This window comes from Triticum aestivum, chromosome 4D (assembly GCF_018294505.1).
Source record: "Triticum aestivum cultivar Chinese Spring chromosome 4D, IWGSC CS RefSeq v2.1, whole genome shotgun sequence".
NCBI lineage: Eukaryota > Viridiplantae > Streptophyta > Magnoliopsida > Poales > Poaceae > Triticum > Triticum aestivum.
In genome coordinates, this window is record NC_057805.1 from 44,973,009 (window position 1) to 44,993,645 (window position 20,637).

Sequence of the window (20,637 nt, forward strand, 5' to 3'; positions counted from 1 at the left end):
CAAGCGGCTCCCTCGCGTCGTCAGGCTGTCGGCGAACAAGCGGTGCGTGTTCTGGGTGCAGGTGCAGAACTTCGAGGGGCACATGGTGCTTGGCCGGGGCTGGAACTACTTCTGCCGCCGCCACCGGATCGTCCCCGGCGACCTCGTCGTTGTGCGCATCTCCGGACTCGGACTGAAGGTTCAGATCTACAACCACGACTCCTCGGTGATGTGCAGGTTTCGTTGCACCAGGCACAATTGCGTTGGTAACATCGAGCAGGCTATGTAGTTAACTTAAGTAAGGTGTTAGTGGAGAACTTTTATGGTGTGTGGCGAGACTTGTGCTGGAACTTGTTCATATTTTGGCCAGGAGCAGCACCCTGGCGTGGAGCAGGGAAGGAGGATGCCCCTGCTTTTAATCTAGACTTATGCTATATAGTTAAGTAGTTTGCTGTCTTTTCCTTGCTTGCTGTGTTAAGTTTGTTGTCATTACATTGCTTGCTTTGTTTGATCTTGCTGTTCTGCTGTTGCTGTTGTGCTGATCATGTGGTGGTAAGGCCACCACATTTGAATGGGGTGAGCAGAACACAAACGCTGTTTGCAACCAAACAGCTGCAGTTTGCATCTGCTCACACCCTAAGCACAAAAACGGCAACCAAACAGCAGGGGGGTAAATGCCTCTTCATGCGATGCAGGCAACCAAACAGATTGCATCTGCTGCATATATGAGGCTGCATTTCATCAACCAGACTGACTGAAAATGGACATGCAATGCAACTACTGTTGCAAACTGCAACCAAACACGCCCTTAATGCTGCCATTGATGCACATCTTTTTCGCTGTTGGACACGCCAGTCATGATCCGATGATCGATGGAACCCTATGAAATCAGAGGAAGTCCACAACACTGGTTGCCGTGCTCCATCCCAGTCCACATCACTCGACCCACCTACCCACACGACCCGCCTCACACGGACCCGAAGGCCGGAAGTACCACATCACTTTCACTGCCGATGGGCCTGGCCACCCACTCGTCACCTGTAATCACCCTGTGCACGAGGCCCAGTTTCGTCAAACAATCGACGCATTAACAGCCAATCAATAGCTAGTACGTACTACATCTGTGTGTACTACTGTGTAGTGTGTACTCTCATGTAGTAGTAGCATCAGCAGAGATAGTGGCTGAAGACTTGAAGGCACGGGCACCGAATATGCCCGAGTTTGGAAGAAGCCTATAAATAACAAGAAGCTAGCTTTGCTTCGTTAGCTTTAGCTAGCTAACTCTGGAACTTCTCCCACATCCATCTTCCTCCTCTGTTCAAGAGCACCGGCCAGGAGTTCATAGACACCGCACCGAGTGAGGTGCAGGAGGGTTGGGCAGGTGGAGTTGGAGTAGCTGCCCCGCCCGCCGCCGGCCTGATACACGTCGTCGTCGGGCGCCGGCCGGCCGGAGGGATCAAGTTGATGGGGAAGATGGTGGGCAAGAGCTGGCAGGAGTCGAGGCTGCTGTGGCACATCGCGTTCCCGGCGATCCTGACCGCCGTGTTCCAGTTCTCCATCGGCTTCGTCACCGTCGGCTTCGTGGGGCACATCGGCGAGGTCGAGCTCGCCGCCGTCACCGTCGTGGAGAACGTCATCGAGGGCTTCGCCTACGGTGTCCTGGTACGCACGCCACAAGCCAACCAACTCGCATATATGCTAACGCGCATTGCTGCTTTTTGCTAGCTAGCTCATAGATAGATAGATACGTATATGCATGTGCTTAGATGCCTCCATTCCATCTGTTAATTTGCACCAATTAACTTGGCAAAATTTTGGCGAAATCTAGTCGCACGTACGGATGCAGCATGTCTAAGTGCATGTCATAACTCTTGATTAACTGGATCATGTGTCGATCAATTCAAATAGGTTGTTAATTAGACTGCAGAATTTGTGATAGGTTAGCACTCGTAATCAAGATGCATGAAGCGCAGCTAGTAGGTGTATACAGCTGATTAATTAAGCTAGCTAGTGGCGAGCAATGTGCCGTGCTAATGTAGGGTGGTTTGCACGTCCCCATCTAGGTCAGACTCCCGTGCGTCGCAAATTAACACCCGAGTTTGTTCCTTCCCTTGGAGACTTGGGTCAGCAGGACGCCAGTAGAAACAAGGATTGATTGGTCATGCGCATAACCAAATTAATAAGGAACTAATAACATGTCTCTCTGTGCGTGCTTGCTTAACCATAATAAAACTTGTAGAGATATAAAGAAGAGCCTAACATTGTGACCGATACTACGTACGAGCTTACGCATGCATGAACTGGAGTACTGGGGCTAGTAGTAGTGATTGTTTAATTCTCAGTTTGCCTAGTGATCGAGACACCATACCCGGGCTGGCTGGCTGGCTGCTGGCCATAAGTACCATCGATCGATCAAGCTATAAGGATTATGTTGTGCAAACATGTGTGCTCGCGTGTGCGTGCGCGTGTTCTCTACTCCTATTGTCCTAAAATGTAAGACGGATTTTGACACTAGTGTGTAGCTCGGAATCGAGAAAAAGCCGGCTCTGGCTAAGGGATCACATGCGAAAAAGATTACCAATGGCACGTGGTGAGCCATGTGTGTCGACCTAGCTATATCTAGGTGCCTGACCGCCCACCTAGCTGGTAATTGTGCGGTGGTCGACACTGCACCGTGCAGGGGCATCCATCCAACCATGCAAGTAAAGAGCCGTGCTTTCCTTTTTTTTAACACCGGTGAAAGCAGCAAGATTGCGTTAGAAAACAAACTTCTGCATTTGCTGGAACCTGCAAGTTAAAGTACAGACGCTCCCTCCAGATCTACCTCAGAAGTTTCGGTGCAGCTGCGTGCACACAGAGGCAGTACGTGTCGTGCGTGCTCATCACTCGTCGTACGTGCCGCTGCCGCCACACCCACTTTCGTCGTGCCAGTGGCCAGCCAAATTCGGGCTGGGTTGACCGATGAGCGAACGAGGAACAAGGACGAGACGCCACGACACGTCGGAGGAAACCATTTCGGGTTTCCCGGCGGTCGTTTTCCGTCGTTCGGTGCACGGGGAAAAGTAGATGAATGCACCCGAACGATCGGTGAACGACAACGTACTCCATCCGAACTCGAGCCACGGAAACGTGGGGATTGTGGGTGGCGCCGTATGCCGCCGCCGGAGTAGTGCATGTACACATACGGCGCATACATATCGTTCGTTTTGGCCATTTCATTATTTGTACCTTTTTTTCCAAAAGGAGGGCATATTCCTCGGCCTCTGCGTCGAGTGATGCATGCAGCATTTTTGTTGATCATTTTAAAGTGCATATTCCAATTACAAAACATATCCATTCCTCATGGACTGTCTCCAAATGTATATTCCTCATGGACTGTCTCCAAGTGTATATTTCTCATGGACTGTCTGTGAGATTTTAATAGGGAAATTACACAGCCAAACAGACAGTGAGACAGAAAACGAGCCAAGATCGTGAGGTCATGTCTCATCCTTTTTTTTGAAACGGAGGCAAAAGACTTGCCTCATATATTAATTAAGAAGAGAATAGAGTTTGTTGAAAATACAATACCCAAGATACAAAAGAATTACTCTCGCCCTATTTTGACATCGATGGCTACCACTCACGCCCCCACGTCTCATGTGAGCACCTACCACACGTCTGATATCATATGAAAATGCGGAAATTGCTCCATCTAAAAAAATGCAGAAATAGCTAATGGAGCTCGAGCTCCATGGAGCTTGGAATTTGAAAATTTCAAAAATCAAATTTGTAGGTTTTGAAAAATCTGAAAATACACACACATATCTTTTTTTGCGGGAATACACACACGTATCTATGGGTGCAACTACTTGTATGTAAAGTTTCATGATGAAATACATTTTTATGCGAGCTACACAAAATAACAAAATAATGTATTTCTAACACATGTAGTAGTCACTATAAAAGTACATGATTTCTTCTTTTACATCTCACATCAAAACGTATTTCAGAATGAAATATAATGCACAACTAGTATACATCTATAAGTACTTTGTATTTATTTTAAGAATTCTTTTGAAACCTAAAAGGTAAAACGAAAAATTGAAAATTTTGGGCTCCATGGAGCCAGAGAGCCAAAAAGCCTCACTCATAAAAATGCAAGTATAAATAAAACAATTCTAGTCAATCTTTTACCATTGTGCCCCTCCATTTATCACTTTTATAGCTTCACTGAAGGCAGGCCGGGTGAAGCTAGATCAATAGGAGGGGGTAGATTAAAGGGGATGATGCAGATGTTGGAGGGGTGGGTTAGAGTTTGAGAGTCCAGGGTTAAGGTTCACCTTGTTTGGCCTGTGGACTTTCGACTCAAGAGGAACAAAGGAAGACCGTAACCACATGGTTATTGCTTATGCTTATGCGGGTAGACTACACCGCGGGTTGTACAAGGGCAATGCATATTGCGTCGATGTGAGGGGCCGGGGCACAAAGGAAATGACAGCGACATAATAGTTCATCGTGTAGATGAGTGGTTAATCGATCGGGAGGCGCTCAATTGGGGACCAAATCCAATGACGCTAGCCCTCGAGGAAGTCGAGGATGGTGTGGAGCGCTGGCGTGGTCGAGAGTGAGAAAGTGAGAGCGAGAGAGAGTTGAGGTTGGGTGTTTAGAGAGAGACAAGGAGGGAATGAAGTAAATTAATCTCCACAGTTGAACAAATTTTTTTTTGATGAAAAGTGAAAAGGGTTTGAATGGTAATAAAAGATGAGAAGTGAATTAACCTGGCCATAGTTTTCCACTTTGAGTGCGTACTAGCAAGATGCCCGTGTGTTGCACAGAACATCAAGATGCATTTGTATGAGTAGTTTATCTTGTGGGAGAAAAGAATGAACGAGGGAAGGCCTTATCTGCAAACGTGGAGAGGAGTGCGGGTAAATTGTTATTCATATCCATCAGATATAGATCGGACGGTCTATATTGCAGGATGGCAGGCACACCATCATCACCAACTCTGTTTTTTATAAGAGTAGAGATACCATGTGATGATGGTGTCTTCGGGCTACAAGCTACCACGAATCACAACTCACGACCGCTTCTGCAAGTCATAAAATGAGTTCATAACTGGACCGGTCGGCATTTGAATTTTGCTCCTTCCCGCGCACGCATGTAATGTTGATGGGTTTCGTTTGCAGCTTGGCATGGGCAGCGCGCTGGAGACGCTGTGCGGGCAGGCGGTGGGCGCGGGGCAGGTGGACATGCTGGGCATCTACATCCAGCGCTCCTGGATCATCTGCGGCGCCACCGCGCTGGTGCTCGCGCCGACCTACGTCTTCGCGGCGCCCATCCTCCGCGCGCTCCACCAGCCCGCCGCCATGTCCGCCGTCGCGGGGCGGTACACGCGGTGGGTCATCCCGCAGCTGTTCGCCTACGCCGCCAACTTCCCGCTGCAGAAGTTCTTCCAGGCGCAGAGCAAGGTCTGGGCCATGACCTTCATCTCCGGCGCCGCCCTCGCCCTCCACGTCGTGCTCAACTACGTCTTCGTCACGCGCCTCGGCCACGGCCTCTTCGGCGCCGCCATGATCGGGAACGTCACATGGTGGATCATCATCGTCGCGCAGTTCGCCTACCTCGTCTCCGGCTGCTTCCCCGAGGCGTGGAAGGGGTTCTCGATGCTCGCCTTCAGCAACCTCGCGGCCTTTATCAGACTCTCCCTCGCCTCCGCCGTCATGCTCTGGTTGGTAGATACACGAATTTAATTGAAACCAGCTGGTAGATTGCCTGAGTATCATTTTGAGATTTGAATAGTGCTTATAGATTTTATATATGTGTGTGTGTGTTGTCTAGCTTGGAGCTTTGGTACTACACTGCAGTGCTCATCCTTGTGGGTCTCCTGAAGAATGCTCAACTCGAGGTTGACATTATGTCAGTCTGGTAAGCAAATTTTCTCTGACAAACGTGTAACTGAACTTTGTGTGCATGTAGAGAAATCGTTCAGTGATTAAATGGTTTCTGAAATCTGCAGCATCAACTACCAGCTTTGGACCCTGATGGTTGCACTAGGCTTCAATGCAGCAGTGAGGTATAGTGCGTGCAACAACACAAATATAGCACTGCTAACACAAAACTGCAACTGTACAAAAGTAGACGAAATCCATCAATGTTTGTGCTGATGCAAAAAATCTATGACATGCAGCGTTAGGGTGTCAAACGAGCTGGGCGCCAACAGGCCGAAGGCAGCCAGGTTCTCAGTGATCATGGCAGTGTCGACGTCTGCCGCCATCGGGGCGGTCTTCTTGGCCGTGTTCCTCGCCTGGAGGACCGAGCTGCCACGCTTCTTCAGCGACAACGAAGAGGTGGTGAGCGAGGCTGCAAAGCTTGGCTACCTTCTTGCAGCAACCATCTTCCTCAACAGCATCCAGCCTGTGCTCTCAGGCACGTACCACTGACAGTGATGAGTTACCAAATTAATCCAATGGCAATTGGAACATCTGAACAACAAGTTATCACTGTGCAGGTGTGGCGATAGGAGCAGGGTGGCAAACACTTGTTGCCTTCATAAACATAGGGTGCTACTACTTGGTTGGCATCCCACTGGGGGTCCTCTTTGGCTTCAAGCTTAGACATGGTGCATTGGTAAGGACAAAATCAGATCAACCTCCAAGATAGATGTACAATTATAAACGGGAATCGGATTCTAACCAGCTCTGGATATACAACAACGTGTTTCTGCAGGGGATTTGGGTGGGCATGTCCATTGGCACGCTGCTGCAGACTACTGTGCTTCTCATAATTTGCTTCAGAACCAAGTGGGAGAAACAGGTGCTCTACAATGCTAACATCACCCGATCCGTCGATCATAGTTTTTTTTTTCATATATAATGATTCGATCGAAGTTGAGCAGATCTTTATATAAAAAGTGTCTGAACTTTTAACGTGCAGGCTATGTTGGCCGAAGAGAGGATAAGGGAGTGGGGAGGAAGCAGTGATACATTGCCGGCGGCGACAACAACGGTGACAAACGGTAGCATAGATAGATGATCAGATGGTTACTGCATACAGATTCGACAATGCTATTTATATGTACATGGAAAACACATATAGGTAGATTATATAGAATTAATTAACCTGTACAGACTGAGATTGATCCAATGTACCTCGGCTTCGTCATTGGGGAAAACGGCCTTTTAGGATCTGTTTTAATCGGAGAAATGAAATTCAACTACTAATTCATCTTTAATGAGAATTAGAATTGGGCATCAATTTCAGTTCAGGTATATGGATAGCAACAGAGTCGAGAAACCAAATTAGTAGTGAAGTCAAATATAAGTTTTGTTTGGTTCAACACATTGTTCTTTTTAAACACAGAGCTGCCTGGTCGCCGGCGCGTGTGGTTGACTGTTTGGCATCGGCCGGCGCAAGCCTCGACACTTCCCCTCGGCGGCGTGTCTGCGTTCTTGTGTGGGTTGCCAGGTCGCCCTGTGTGCCTTGTTTCTGCGGGCCAGTTGTGACGGTTTTCGTCCGGTTTTCTGTTTATTAACCGGGCAACTCTCTTCGAGCTTATTTAATGAATCGGGCCCTAAGGGACCGCGTTTCAAAAATAGTACAGACGCAAGCGCCCATATACACATGCATACACTCACCACTATAAATGCACACACGCACACCCTACCCCTATGAGCACATTCGCAAGACTGAGCCGACATATAATGTTGAAATTTACGAGGTTATCGTAGGTACCTCGTTATCGACCGGAACGTCTCCTCCCACTGAATGCACATCGCCGGAAATCCTGAAATAAATTCAAAAATAAATGCGAGCACCAGGATTTGAACCTTGGTGGGCTGGGGATACCACAATCCCTCTAACAATCCAACCACAGGTTGGTTCGCTTTTGGTTCAGCACATTGAAGAATCGAGCGCGCAAACACACTGATGTATTTATTTATGTAGTGTACATATAACATACCACAAGTAAATATAAATAAAATACAAGTACTATAGACATGTACCAAATAATATATTCTGAACATATAATATTATTATATGCATAAATATAAGGCACATATATTGTGCTTCTTACATTTATATAAGTTACTATTGATGTTACAATAATGCATTATATATTTTATATGAACGAATTTGTACAATGGATTGTAGTAGTTTTTTTCCTTATATTTTATTGTATGTCCACATAAATGTGCCTTATTTTTCTTTTTGTTAGCCCATCATGTACTTTAAATATATAATAATATATTCGGAATATGTTTAAATTACTATTTGTACCAACTCCGTTACAAAGGGAAAAAAAGCACTCACGAGTCCCTCATCATAGACGGCTTGTTGTTCATTGTCGGATTCAGTATACAAACTGGGCGTGTGTATTACCAAGCTGGAGCATATGGGATGGCTGGAATGAGCAACACTGTCCATGATCCGAAAACAGTAGCAATTCCAATGACACATTCCGCGGCGGATCTTGGAACAGGGTCATGTTGTATTTGTTGTGGGGTTGTCACAGTTCCAAGTTTGCACCAAACTATTCTTGAATTTAAGAAGCCAAAATTTGAAAACAAAAACATTTTCAAATGTCAAACAATATTTAAAATTCCAAAAACATTTTCTGAAAAAAAACTCGAAAAGAAAATTTAACAAAAACAAAAACAAGAAAGAAAAGGAAACAAACAGAAAATTTGGTTCTTTTTTTTTTTGAGAAATAGAAAATTTGGTTCATAAACCTTCAGAGGGTTCTGAGAACCGGACAAGAACCTGTTAGAAGGTTCTCAAAACCGAAATGAGCTAACAAATTAAATGGGCCGCCCCACATGCTTCACTGGTGTGGTTCACCTTGCCACAAGGCGCGGCAAATAGGAATTTCCCTTGTAACCAGGGTGTGCCATGTGCCGCTTGATGCGACGCCTAGGGACGGCTCACCTGCACGGAGCCCGAACTAGGATGGCCCAGTAAGCACAAGCGGAGTCACGCTGACATCATGTGTGATTTTTTACTTCACATTTTTATCTTTGTTTTTAGTAAAAAATTATATTTCGAAATATTTTAAATATACCACAAAAGCATTTTACATAATGTTTTTTTTTCAATTTATCTTATATTGGGAAAATCTTAAACATGCTTAAAAAAATATTTCTGGTGTACAGGAAAAACTGTATAACGTGAATGACAAAATTATAAATGTTAATCATGTGTATGAAAAATATTTGTGACAATTAGAAAATGTACGTGACATTTTAAAAAATGTTTACAATGTAAAAAATGTTTGTGTAATTCAAAAACAAATTTAGTATATAAAAAATGTACGTCACATTTAAAAATATTCACAAGTTTCAAAAATATGTTTGTGGCATTTTTTAAAATGTTTGCATATTTAAAAAAGGTTTTTATTATTAAAAAATGTTTAACATGTATTTGAAATAATGTTCAACACGTATTTTAAAATTATATTCAACACATGTTTTTTTTGCAAAAATGTTAAACATGTATTTGAAAACGATGAACATGTATAATGTTTTTTTAATGTATACAAAAAATATACAATGTGTATGAAAAAGTAGACATGTGTTGAAACAACAAAAACCAAAAAAGCTACAATGAAACAAGAAGAAAAGCGAATAAACAATAAAAACCAAAAATATCCAAGAAAGAAACAAAGAAAACCAAAGTATAAAAGAAAAAAAAAGAAAAAAAAGAGAAACATTGCAAATAAACAAGAAAACTGAAATCATAATGAAGAAAAAAGGAAAATCGGCACAAAAACAAAGAAAACCGAATGAAAACAACAGAAAAAGAAAAACCCAGACTATATTGATCGAACTCAAGGACCAGACGTGGTGCGAACAAGGCCATCGACCGGTCTAGCTAATGGGCCGACCCATAGTCGTCCGCCCGTAGGCGATTCCTTATTAGAAATCGGTATGAGCGAGACGTAGGACTGGAGGTTACCCCTTGCGAGGGGGGGGGGGCTTCAAGGGTCACTTTTGGTGCCTTGGGAGCATGCCAAGTGGTGCATCTAGCCGCCGCCACATGTCGCGCGCTGGACTCTCCCTCTAGATTTCGTTTTTTTTCTATATGCATTGTCGGGTTTTAGATTTTTTTTTTGTCTATGTATTTCGACTTCCGCTCGGTTTTCCCTAGGTTTTGGAGAGACAAAAAAATCTTGGGCTTCTTTTTGCATGGAAAAAAAAGTTGTGCTTCCACGAGCTGCAGGCAAAGTTTGCTTCGCGAGAAGCACATCTGTACTTCTTGGAAAGGAAATATTGTGCTTCCACGAGAAGCACATATTTGCTTCCACGGCGGTTCTTCTCAAAAAGGGGAAAATGTGCTTTCATGAGAAGCAAAGATGGAGACATAGATTTGCTTCTGCGAGATGCACAATTGTGCTTGTCACAACGGAAAAAAGGTGAAGAAAACAAATAATTCCTTTCGGGCTTTTCTGAGTTTTTAATGAAAAAATCATTGAAATATACTAACATGGGATCTAGTTTCCAAGATCTCGATGCAAGTAATTCAACAGTGAAAACGGTTCATGATTTAAACGCATGATTCAAGAGATAAAAACATTTTGAATAAACGAATCTACCAAAAAAGGAAAAAACTCTCAGGTTACGGCAAAGTGGTGCACTGCATATGCACGACTTGTCAGCGCCTGAGAAGATGTGAGTAACTTTTGTAAAGGGTAATCCTTCACTAGTGATTTCGGAGACATAGCCCTAGCGTTGTAACCACCCTCCCTAGCACTTGACCTGCCTAAGTGAACCCATGCACATGGCTCAGTTTCGTCAAACAAACGATGCATTAACAACTAATAATTCTTTTGAGCTCCTATTTGGCGAGCTTCTGGGCTTGCCCATGTGATGTATGAGACATCTCAATTTTTTCATTTCGTTTTTATTGCTTTCTATCTTTTCTTTTATTGTTTTTTCTTCTTTCAACTAATTCAAGATTTCCAAAAGTTCCAAATTTTAAAACAAATTGTGATTTTTTTAAATGTTCACGTATTCAAAACATGCTCACGAGTTCTCGATTTTGAAAAAAATGTCCAGGAAATCATAAAATGTTCATGAATGCAAAAAATGCTTGTGTATTTCAATAAAAAATGTTTGCCAATACAAAAATGTTTGTGAAAAAATGTTCATGTATTGAAAAAAGCACAAGATTCAAAAGGAGTTCATGATTTCAGAAATCTTCATGAACTTAAAAAATGATCATGTGATTGAAATGTTCATGACTTTCAAAAAAACCGTTCGCTAGTTTGTGAAAAATGTTCAGGAATTCCAAAAAAATTATCAAATTAGAAATAACTTTCATGAGTTCAAAAAATATTTTCGAATTTTAAGAAATTTTCATGAATTCAAAAAATATATGAGAATTCGAAAAATGTTCTTGAATTTGGAAAAAAATCAAAAACTTGGGAAAAATATGTTCATAATTCCAATATTTTTCGCAAATTGAAAAAAATCACCTGCTTGAAAAATGTTCACAAATTTAAAAAACAATGCACACAAAATTAAGAAGGAAAAGAAAACAAGATAATATAAAAAACAATGATGGGAAAAGGAAAAGGAAATTTTTTTTGAGGGGTAAAAGGAAAAAAAACAAAACAATGGAAAAAGAAACAGAAAAAAAATAGTGTGGGATGGCTTATACCGAGGAAGTGGCCAGTGGGGAGGGTATGCGTTGGGTTGCTATCCAACTACCCAGGCGTCAAATAGTAATCGCCTCCGTTCTTTTTCTACAAAAAGCAAAAAAAAGAAGTTTGTCTTGTATAGAGAGGGCGTAAGAGCATCTATGATCGGACTTGTCAAATCTGACCCCATACGTCCGCAGACGCGCCTGGACACAACCACGGATGCAATCGAACCGCTCCTCATATGTCGTGCCTGGCATCCACATACATCAAGTCCGGAATTTCAAATACATACAATTCCATGTATGTCCATCATACACGCCAATACCGCACGTAAATATTGGTACCGAAAATACATAGTTCTTACATAATTTTTATTTTAAGTGCACAACTCAAACACTGGCTCTTTGGTTTTCATTGTGTATCCACATATACTCCATAAGATCACTGAGTAGCTGCGCGTGCATATGATGATCTCGAAGATTCTGATGCATCTGTAGAAAGTTCATAAGCATCTTGATCTACTGAGATTTGAACTTGTTCTTCAAGCGCTTCAAAATCATTGGTTTGGGCTACACCTTCACCCTCATACTCGACAATCATATTATGCAAAATAACACAACGTGTCATCAGCTGCCACAAAGTTTCTGATTCCCATCATTGCAGCTCCACGAACAATTCCCCAACGAGCTTGAAGCACTCCGTGCCCTCTCCACATCCTTTCTAACTGCCTCCTGCATTGTTGCAAAGTGGATTTATTTGTTGCCTTTTGGGTCGGATATGGTCTTCACAAACGCCGCACTGAGGATGGATGACATCGGCAAGATAATATTCCATGACTCCATGTTGTAGTCACGACTGTTGATAGTGCAGTTGCACGGCGGCGGTTTCCCATTACAAAGCCTCCTGAACAGGGAGATCGTTGAAGCATGTTGATGTCGTTACAAGAATACGACATTCCAAAGAAAGCATGACAAATCTATAAGTCATATGATGCCACTGCTCGGAACGGCTGCGGACCAAGGGTTGCGACGGAGCTGCGGGACGTCTGGCGCGGGGGAGGAAGAAGAGAGTAGAGCAAAAGGAACCAATAGGTTGAGGGGATGAATTTGATGCAATTTATGATAGGGTAGGCATGTTGGTTCCGACATGACGAAAGCGCCCAGGCATGCCCGGGCATCCCCATATCCCCCTACATTTGGACTGGATATGAGAGGTGTCAGTCAGCCTAGGCGTTTGAAGCCCGACAAGGTCATGTTTTTTTTACCGGGTCGTCCGCCCGGGCGTTTGAGGGGGTTTTGGGTAGTAGATGCTCTCAGTTTACTATCTATATAATGTATACTCTCATGTAGTAGCATCGGAAGCCTATAAATAACCAATAATCCATTTTTGAGCCCAGGCTCAGCTGCATCCGCGCTAACGAAAAAATCAAAATAAATAGTAGGAAAAAAATTAAAAATTGTGTGGTAGATAAATTGATGCGTGAGGTCCCTTTCAATTTTCAACTCATTTGAACATCTGAGCAGCTCTCGGCAAAAAAAAACAAATTCATAGTCTGTATAAAAGTTTATTCACGCACTATTCTGACCCGATTTGTCTGCTTTGCTAAGAGCTGCTCAAATGTTCAAATGAGTTGAAAATTGAAGCTGACATCGCGCATCAATTTATCTACCACACAAAAAGAATTGACTTTTTTTGACTTTTTCTAGGTTTTGTTTTGATTTTTTTCTGCTCCGCCTGGTCACCGAAACGCCGCACACGTTTCTGCAAGCTAAGCTAGGTTCATCAGCTTTATAGCTAGCTAGCTATGCGACTTGTCTTGCTGTTCCTCCTCTGTTCAAGAGCGCATGCCACAAAAAACACACTTCTTCGTATACACCGGCCGGGAGCTCATATAGACACCGTACCGAGTGAGTTGCAGGGGAGTTGGACAGGTGGGTCTGGAGCAGCTGGCCTGCCGGCCGCCTGATACATCGCCGACGACGGCCGGCCGGATCGATCAAATTGATGGGGAAGATGGTGTTGGTGGGCAAGTGCTGGCAGGAGTCGAAGCTGCTGTGGCACATCGCGTTCCCGGCGATCCTCACCGCCGTGTTCCAGTTCTCCATCAACTTCGTCACCGTCGGCTTCGTCGGCCACATCGGCGTGGTCGAGCTTGCCGCCATCACGGTCGCCCAGAACGTCGTTGAGGGCTTCGCCTACGGTGTCCTGGTACGCACGCCACGAGCCAATCAGCTTGCTTATATGCTTACACTTGCACATGCCCTCCGGCCGAGACACGGACTAGGCGGGTAGAGACTTATTTCATCATTCAGGCAGCCGCCGCCGCCTCATCATTCTGAGTAAGACGCAAATCTTGTAAACAAACTCAAAAGAATAGCTAAAAATGAAGAAGGAGCCCTCGAGCCGGCAACAGGCTTGTTACAAAATGGGCGGGTTCAATGGGGTTCCATGGATGCCATGGCACCCCTCTGAAAATGCAAAAAGTTATTTTGCCATATAATCAGGCTAACAAATGTGTATTAGAAATGATCAATCGCATGAGTGTTAAGCTCGGCACCCCAGCGATGAAGTTCTAGATCCGCCATTGGTTACGAAGGTATGTACGCGAGTTCATAAACACCTTGATTAACTGAATCATGTGTTCCATTCAGACTAGCTTGATCGGTTCTTAATTATGAGTATTTCCAAAATTTGCAAAGCATGGACTTGATACATATTTTAAAAGGTTACTACTGGAAAGTTGCAATCCTAATCAAGATGCATGAAGTGCAGCTAGTAGGTAGGTATAGCTACACCACCAAAAAAAATCTGTTGGCCCATTGTCAAATGGAGAGAGGAAAGAGAAGAAGGAAGAGAAAAAACTGGGTTTATGGTGGGGTATGGGGCTGAGCCGGCGATGTCCGTAGAAGTGAAAGCTCCCAATTTCATGCCGGTTTGTGAGATTTCGGTTGTCCGCCCGCATCTGCGAACATTAGATGAGGCGCTTTGGATGGATAAAAATGTTCGGACCATCGGATTTGGATATTTGGCGTTTTGATGATCCATGTTGGAGGTGCCAAAGAAAAAGCATAGGAAGGTTTGGCAAGCATGAGCACAAGACCCGCGGCAGTGTCGCATGGAGAAGGAGAACCATGTGTGTCAACCTAGTAGTACCTGACCGCACAACTGGCTCGTAATTGTGGTGGCCGACATTGCACCGTGCAGAGCATCCATCCGTATCCACATGCAAGTAAAGAGCCGGGCTTCTTTTCTGAACACTGAAGCTGAGTCTAGATCTCCCTCAAAAATGTTTTGGGTGGAGCTGCGTGCACACGGATGTACGTGTGGTGCGTGCTCATCAGTCATCAGTCATCACTCATCGTGCCGCGGCGGCCACACCTACTTCGAGTGGCCAGACAAATTCGGGTCGACCCATGATCGAACGAAGGACAAGGACGAGACGCCACGCCACGTCCAAGGGAACCATTTCTGATTTCCCGGTGATCATTTTCGATCGTTAGGTGCACGGGGCAGAATAGATAGATGCACATGCAGCCGGTCGATCCATGGACCACCCAAGCTCCAGCCACAAACACATGGACACTAGCTAGCTACGGTTTTTTATTTTCTAACGCACTACAGACGCAGACGCTCATATTGTACATACTCAGTCGTCTGAGTCTGAGTAGTGTATGTACACATACCGACACACGTACGGCGTGTATATTTAGCCATTTCGCTCTCTGCATGTGGAGCAGGCTACGGTAGTGCGGGCTATGAAAGCTCGTGGATGTACGTTCTCCTACTTCCTCCGCCACAAATATACGGTGTTCGAACTTTTTCTATCCACAAAAGCGTTTTACTGCGAAAGCAATCGCTCACACATGTTTACTCCACATGGCCGGTCCAGTGAGTGCTCTGTCCCCGTTTTCACTTTTGTGTGTTTCTATCATTTTCTTTTTACATTTTCCACTTATATTTCTTTTTTCCGCAAAAAATCAATATTTCTTTTTTCATTCCTCCTATTCTGTTTTTGCGGGGGTTCATTTGTCTATTACACTTCAATATTTTTGTTACTTTTCTTCTTTTGGGGAGATGCGAGGACACTTTTTTTGAAATGTTAAGGTTTTTTCTTCTTTTATATATGAATGTCTCCGTTAAGATTTAAATTATATATATATGGATAATTATTTAATATATGAATGGTTTTCTCTAATACATGAACATTTTCTTTAATATATGAACATCTTCCCTAGGCATGGAGCTCCAGAACTGGTAGGGGTACGAAACGGTCTGCACCTAGGGAGATGCGTCTGGACCGTCGACATCCCATGGCATGGTTAGATACACGGCCAATCACCATGAACCGCCATCAGAGGAGCATGCTGCCTAGCCCTGGCTGGCGTGAGGTGGCACGGCTCTCTCGGCTATGGCAACTACACAGCGCGGTGCCCAACACCCGCACGATAAATGAGCCAGACCAGCGGCGGTGCGCAGGGGAAGCATATCTACTTGAAAAGGAGACTACTTGAACAAGTGAAATGGAAGGAAGGCATGAAAGTTTGATCTACCAACATAGAGTCTGCCACTCCCAGGAAGAAGAAATTTGCTACTTTGGCTCATCAGTTGGTAAGTCTGTCTATGAAGTTCAGTGCCTAGAAAAGAGAAAAAAAAAGACCAAAACAAGCTTTTTCAAGCTCTACAAGACCTCTTCGTGTTGTCATTCAACTCCGCACCATAGCATCAATGTCGGGGAAGTAGTCGAAGCAGAGGACGGGGACGAATAGGGAGCAATCGCATCGAGGCACTGCCCCAAAAACCTTATCGCCCTCCTCTCTGTGCATGATCGCAAAGACGGGTTCCAGAGGCGTACTCTCCTGAACAGCCATGCATGCGGTCGATGGGATGAGATCGCCGGAAGCATCAACAATGAGTGGAACAGTAGAGTGGCATCAAGGGTTATGAGAGAGGAGGAACTAAGTGTGTCGAGTTGCCAACACGTCCAATATATAGGTCGTCCGGTAGGGAGTCATGGCCCTGGGCTTAGGCCTACGACCGAGTCGGCAAACAACTCACGGTCCAGTGTCTCGGATAGTGGCACTTCTATTAGTGACTCGTAATTAATCTCTAATTAGTTAACTGTTCCTGACTAGTATAAATAAAACACACAGATGACATAGGTCCGAGTTCGGATCGTTCATAAAACAAGCACGGGCGAGCGGGTGACGGGGAGAGCGTGCGTGTATGACTCCTCTTCTCAAGCTCCAATAACATGTAGACGAGAATCTCTTATAAAGAGGTCTCAACTCTCTTCCACTCGCGGTATGATAGTAAACTTGTCATGGCACTCCACATGGGCCTTAATTATTAACAAGGAATTATAGTTCATATGGGCCCAAGGTAATTCAACAGATATGTTCTTCGAGATAAACTTGTCTAGAGCCTTCCAAACATACCCACATAGTGTGTGCATCCGTGTGATCGTGTCTTTTGGCTAAAGGCTAAACCTAGGCAAACATTAGGCCGTACCGGGCTTATAAAAGCCCGACTTTCTTTTCTCAAATCCGAACTAACCCGAAGCCCGAAATACTCTCTTTTCTTGAGACTGAGCCCGACCCAAATCTTTTTTTCAATGTTTACACGTGTAAGCCCGACCTGGAATACCGAAAAAGGGAAACTCGAACCCATACTGAACTACCATCCGGGCTGCAAAACGAGGCCCAAGCCCACCCAGAATGACAAGTATGGCCCAACTCCGCATGGGTTTTTTGGGCCGGGCTGCCCATGCTCAGGTCTACTAAAGGCTATCACGTGATTAACAAGTTGAAAAAAATGCTTTCATGTCTGAATCGATCGGCGTTTGAATTTTGCTCTTTCCCGCGCACACATGTAATGTTGCAAGTAGAATACACACGATCTGATCGACAGTGTGGGTTGCGTTCGCAGCTTGGCATGGGAAGCGCGCTAGAGACACTGTGCGGGCAGGCGGTGGGTGCGGGGCAGGTGGACATGTTGGGCATCTACATACAGCGCTCCTGGATCATCTGCGGCGCCACCGCGCTGGCCCTCGTGCCAACCTACGTTTTCACGGCGCCCATCCTACGGGCCCTCCACCAGCCTGCCGCCATCTCCGCCGTCGCCGGCCGGTACACACGATGGGTCGTCCCGCAGCTGTTCGCCTACGCCGCCAACTTCCCGCTGCAGAAGTTCTTACAGGCGCAAAGCAAGGTCTGGGCCATGACCTTCATTTCTGGCGTGGGGCTCGCCCTCCACGTCGCGCTCAACTACGTCTTCGTCACGCGCCTCGGTCATGGCCTATTCGGAGCCGCCATGATCGGGAACGTCACCTGGTGGATCATCATCCTCGCGCAGTTCACCTACCTCGTCTCGGGCTGCTTCCCGGAGGCGTGGAAGGGGTTCTCGATGCTCGCCTTCAACAACATCGCCGCCTTCGTCAAGCTGTCCCTCGCCTCCGCCGCCATGCTCTGGTTGGCAGATACACGAACTTAATTGAAATCAACATGTAGGTTGCTTAAAATGCACTATCATTTTGAATAGTACTTATAAATTTATACATGTGTGTGTTATCTAGCTTGGAGGTCTGGTACTACACTGCAGTGCTCATCCTTGTGGGTCTCCTGAAGAATGCTCAACTCGAGGTTGACATCATGTCAGTCTGGTAAGAAAATTTCCTCTGGCAAACTTGTAACTGAACTTTGTGTACATGTAAAGAATCGATTCAATGATCAGACTACATCTGAAATTGACAGCATCAACTACCAGCTCTGGGCCGTGATGGTTGCACTAGGCCTAAATGGAGCAGTGAGGTAAAATGCGTGCAACAACACAAATATAGCACCATCAATACAAGACTGCAACTGTACAAAACTAGATGAAATCCGTTGCTCCCTCCGCTCCAAATTAATTGACGCAACCTCTATACAATGTTCATTTTACATTATATAGAGGTTGCATCAATTAATTCAGATTGGAGGGAGTAGTGTTTGTGCTAATGCAAAAAATGTCTGACATGCAGCGTTAGGGTGTCGAATGAGCTGGGTGCGAACAAGCCAAAGGCGGCCAGGTTCTCGGTGATCATTGCGGTGTCAACGTCCGCCGCCATCGGTGCAGTCTTCCTGGCCGTGTTCCTCGCCTGGAGGACTGAGCTGCCGCGGTTCTTCAGCGACAACGAGGAGGTGGTGAGCGAGGCTGCCAAGCTCGGCTACCTTCTTGCAGCAACCATCTTCCTCAACAGCATCCAGCCTGTGCTCACAGGCACGTACCACCACTACACCCACCAATTACCAAATCAAGCCCGTATTCCCAATGGCAACGGGAAGATCTGAACAGCAAACTTTTCGGTGTCGCTGTGCAGGTGTGGTGATAGGAGCAGGGTGGCAGACGCTTGTTGCCTTCATAAACATTGGATGCTACTACTTGGTTGGCATCCCACTGGGATTCCTCTTTGGCTTCAAGCTTAAACTTGGCGCACTGGTAAGGACAAAATCAAATCAACTTCCAATATGGAACGGGCAATCTGACTCTAACCTCTGCTCTGAACATACAACAATGTCTTTCTGCAGGGAATTTGGGCGGGCATGTCCATTGGCACGCTGCTGCAGACTGTTGTACTTCTCATAATTTGCTTCAGAACCAAGTGGAAGAAACAGGTGCAGTACTATGCTAATATCACTCAATCCAAGATTTTTTTTCTATAGATATGACTCGATCGAAGTTATTTCTTGACTCGATTGAAGTTGAGCAGATCTTTAATCTGAACTTCTAACGCTGCAGGCTATGTTGGCCGAAGGGAGGATAAGGGAGTGGGGAGGAAGCAGCGAAACATTGCCGGCGGCGACAAACGGTGGCATCGATAGATGATTAGATGGTTCCTGCATGCAGATTGGACAATGCTATTTATATGTACATGGAAAACACATACTATATATGTAGACTGTAGAACTAATTAACCTGGACGAATTAAGATTGATCCAATGTATACCTCGACTTCGTCATTGGGGAAATCGGTCTTTTAGGATTTGTTTGGATCGAAGAAAAATGAAATCAACTACTAATTCCTACTTTAATGAGAATTAGAATTGGGAATCAATTTCAGTTCAGGTATATGGATGGCGACAGAGTTGCAAAACCGAATTAGTAGTGAAGTCAAATCTAAGTTTTGTTTGGTTCAGCACTTTGAAGAATCGAGCGCGCAAACACACACGGATGTATTTCTGTATGCACGGATGTTCATCGCTTGCTCGCACGCGGCTAGGATTTGGGCTCAGGCAGGCTTATCTACAACCCCGAGATTCCAAGACTTGTAGCTCTCTGAACTTCCGCTACAACTGGACTACCGAATCTGGCCAGAAGTGTTGCTTGTAATTCTGTGGAAATTTTGAGACTCACGCAACGCTGCTGCTTTTAGAGCCGTAGACCACCCTCCGCTAGTCACCTTCAGGAACATTGTAACCGTCTAACCGATTTTGAGCTGTACTCTTTTCGTTTTAGAGACCCAAGTTGACAAGGTAGCTGCCAGGTCTTGGCTTAGCTATCTTACCACACGCCGCCGTGACCCTGTAACTTTCTTTGGCCCCCTTTGGCCGTTTGAGAAATAGATTCCTCAAAAAAAAAGTAAATACAAAAAAAATCAAGTATTATAGACATCGCATAAATACGAGGAACATATATTGTACTTATTTTTATACAAATTACTCCCTCCATCCCATAATGTAAGATGTTTTTTTGACACTAGGGAGTACTACTGAACATGAATTATATATTTCCTACGAACTAATTTGTACAATGGACTGTAGTAGTCTTTTTTTCCTTATATTTTACTGCATATCCACATATATGTACCTATTTTTTTTCTTGTTAACCCATCATGTACTTTAAATATATACGTAGGGCATTTGACAAGAAAGTACCGCAGAATTGACAATGCAGAGTGAGTACAAGCTAGCGAATCCTTCAGCTCAACGAACGGAGGACCAATGGCACTTACTGGCTTGCTAGCTGCCGGAGGTGGCGGCGATTGGACTGCTGGTGGTGGC

The 20,637-nt window shown here is 44.8% G+C and overlaps 2 protein-coding genes across 2 annotated transcripts; both read left to right on the forward strand.

Moving 5' to 3' along the window:
* Nucleotides 1–1,234: 1,234 nt before the first annotated feature.
* LOC123096069 (protein DETOXIFICATION 29) lies at nt 1,235–7,195 on the forward strand. Its single transcript, XM_044517665.1, has 8 exons — nt 1,235–1,641; nt 5,151–5,692; nt 5,803–5,889; nt 5,981–6,037; nt 6,152–6,390; nt 6,473–6,591; nt 6,691–6,777; nt 6,898–7,195. Exons 1-8 carry the CDS (start codon nt 1,444–1,446, stop codon nt 6,994–6,996), a joined length of 1,428 nt encoding a protein of 475 aa, XP_044373600.1. The 5' UTR covers nt 1,235–1,443; the 3' UTR covers nt 6,997–7,195.
* A 6,223-nt stretch (nt 7,196–13,418) lies between these two features.
* On the forward strand, nt 13,419–19,668 carry LOC123096070 (protein DETOXIFICATION 29). The gene is made up of 8 exons (XM_044517666.1): nt 13,419–13,810; nt 17,528–18,069; nt 18,174–18,260; nt 18,352–18,408; nt 18,618–18,856; nt 18,957–19,075; nt 19,165–19,251; nt 19,376–19,668. The coding sequence occupies exons 1-8, from the start codon at nt 13,607–13,609 to the stop codon at nt 19,460–19,462; spliced, it is 1,422 nt and encodes a 473-aa protein (XP_044373601.1). The 5' UTR covers nt 13,419–13,606; the 3' UTR covers nt 19,463–19,668.
* The last annotated feature ends 969 nt before the right edge of the window (nt 19,669–20,637 follow it).

Coding starts and splice junctions, on each gene's coding strand:
- LOC123096069 (XM_044517665.1), top strand. CDS start 1,444: ATGGGGAAGATGGTGGGCAAGAGCTGGCAGGAGTCGAGGCTGCTGTGG. Junction 5,890..5,980: donor GTTGACATTATGTCAGTCTG/GTAAGCAAATTT, acceptor TGAAATCTGCAG/CATCAACTACCAGCTTTGGA. Junction 6,778..6,897: donor GAACCAAGTGGGAGAAACAG/GTGCTCTACAAT, acceptor TTTAACGTGCAG/GCTATGTTGGCCGAAGAGAG.
- LOC123096070 (XM_044517666.1), top strand. CDS start 13,607: ATGGGGAAGATGGTGTTGGTGGGCAAGTGCTGGCAGGAGTCGAAGCTG. Junction 18,409..18,617: donor GGCCTAAATGGAGCAGTGAG/GTAAAATGCGTG, acceptor TCTGACATGCAG/CGTTAGGGTGTCGAATGAGC. Junction 19,252..19,375: donor GAACCAAGTGGAAGAAACAG/GTGCAGTACTAT, acceptor CTAACGCTGCAG/GCTATGTTGGCCGAAGGGAG.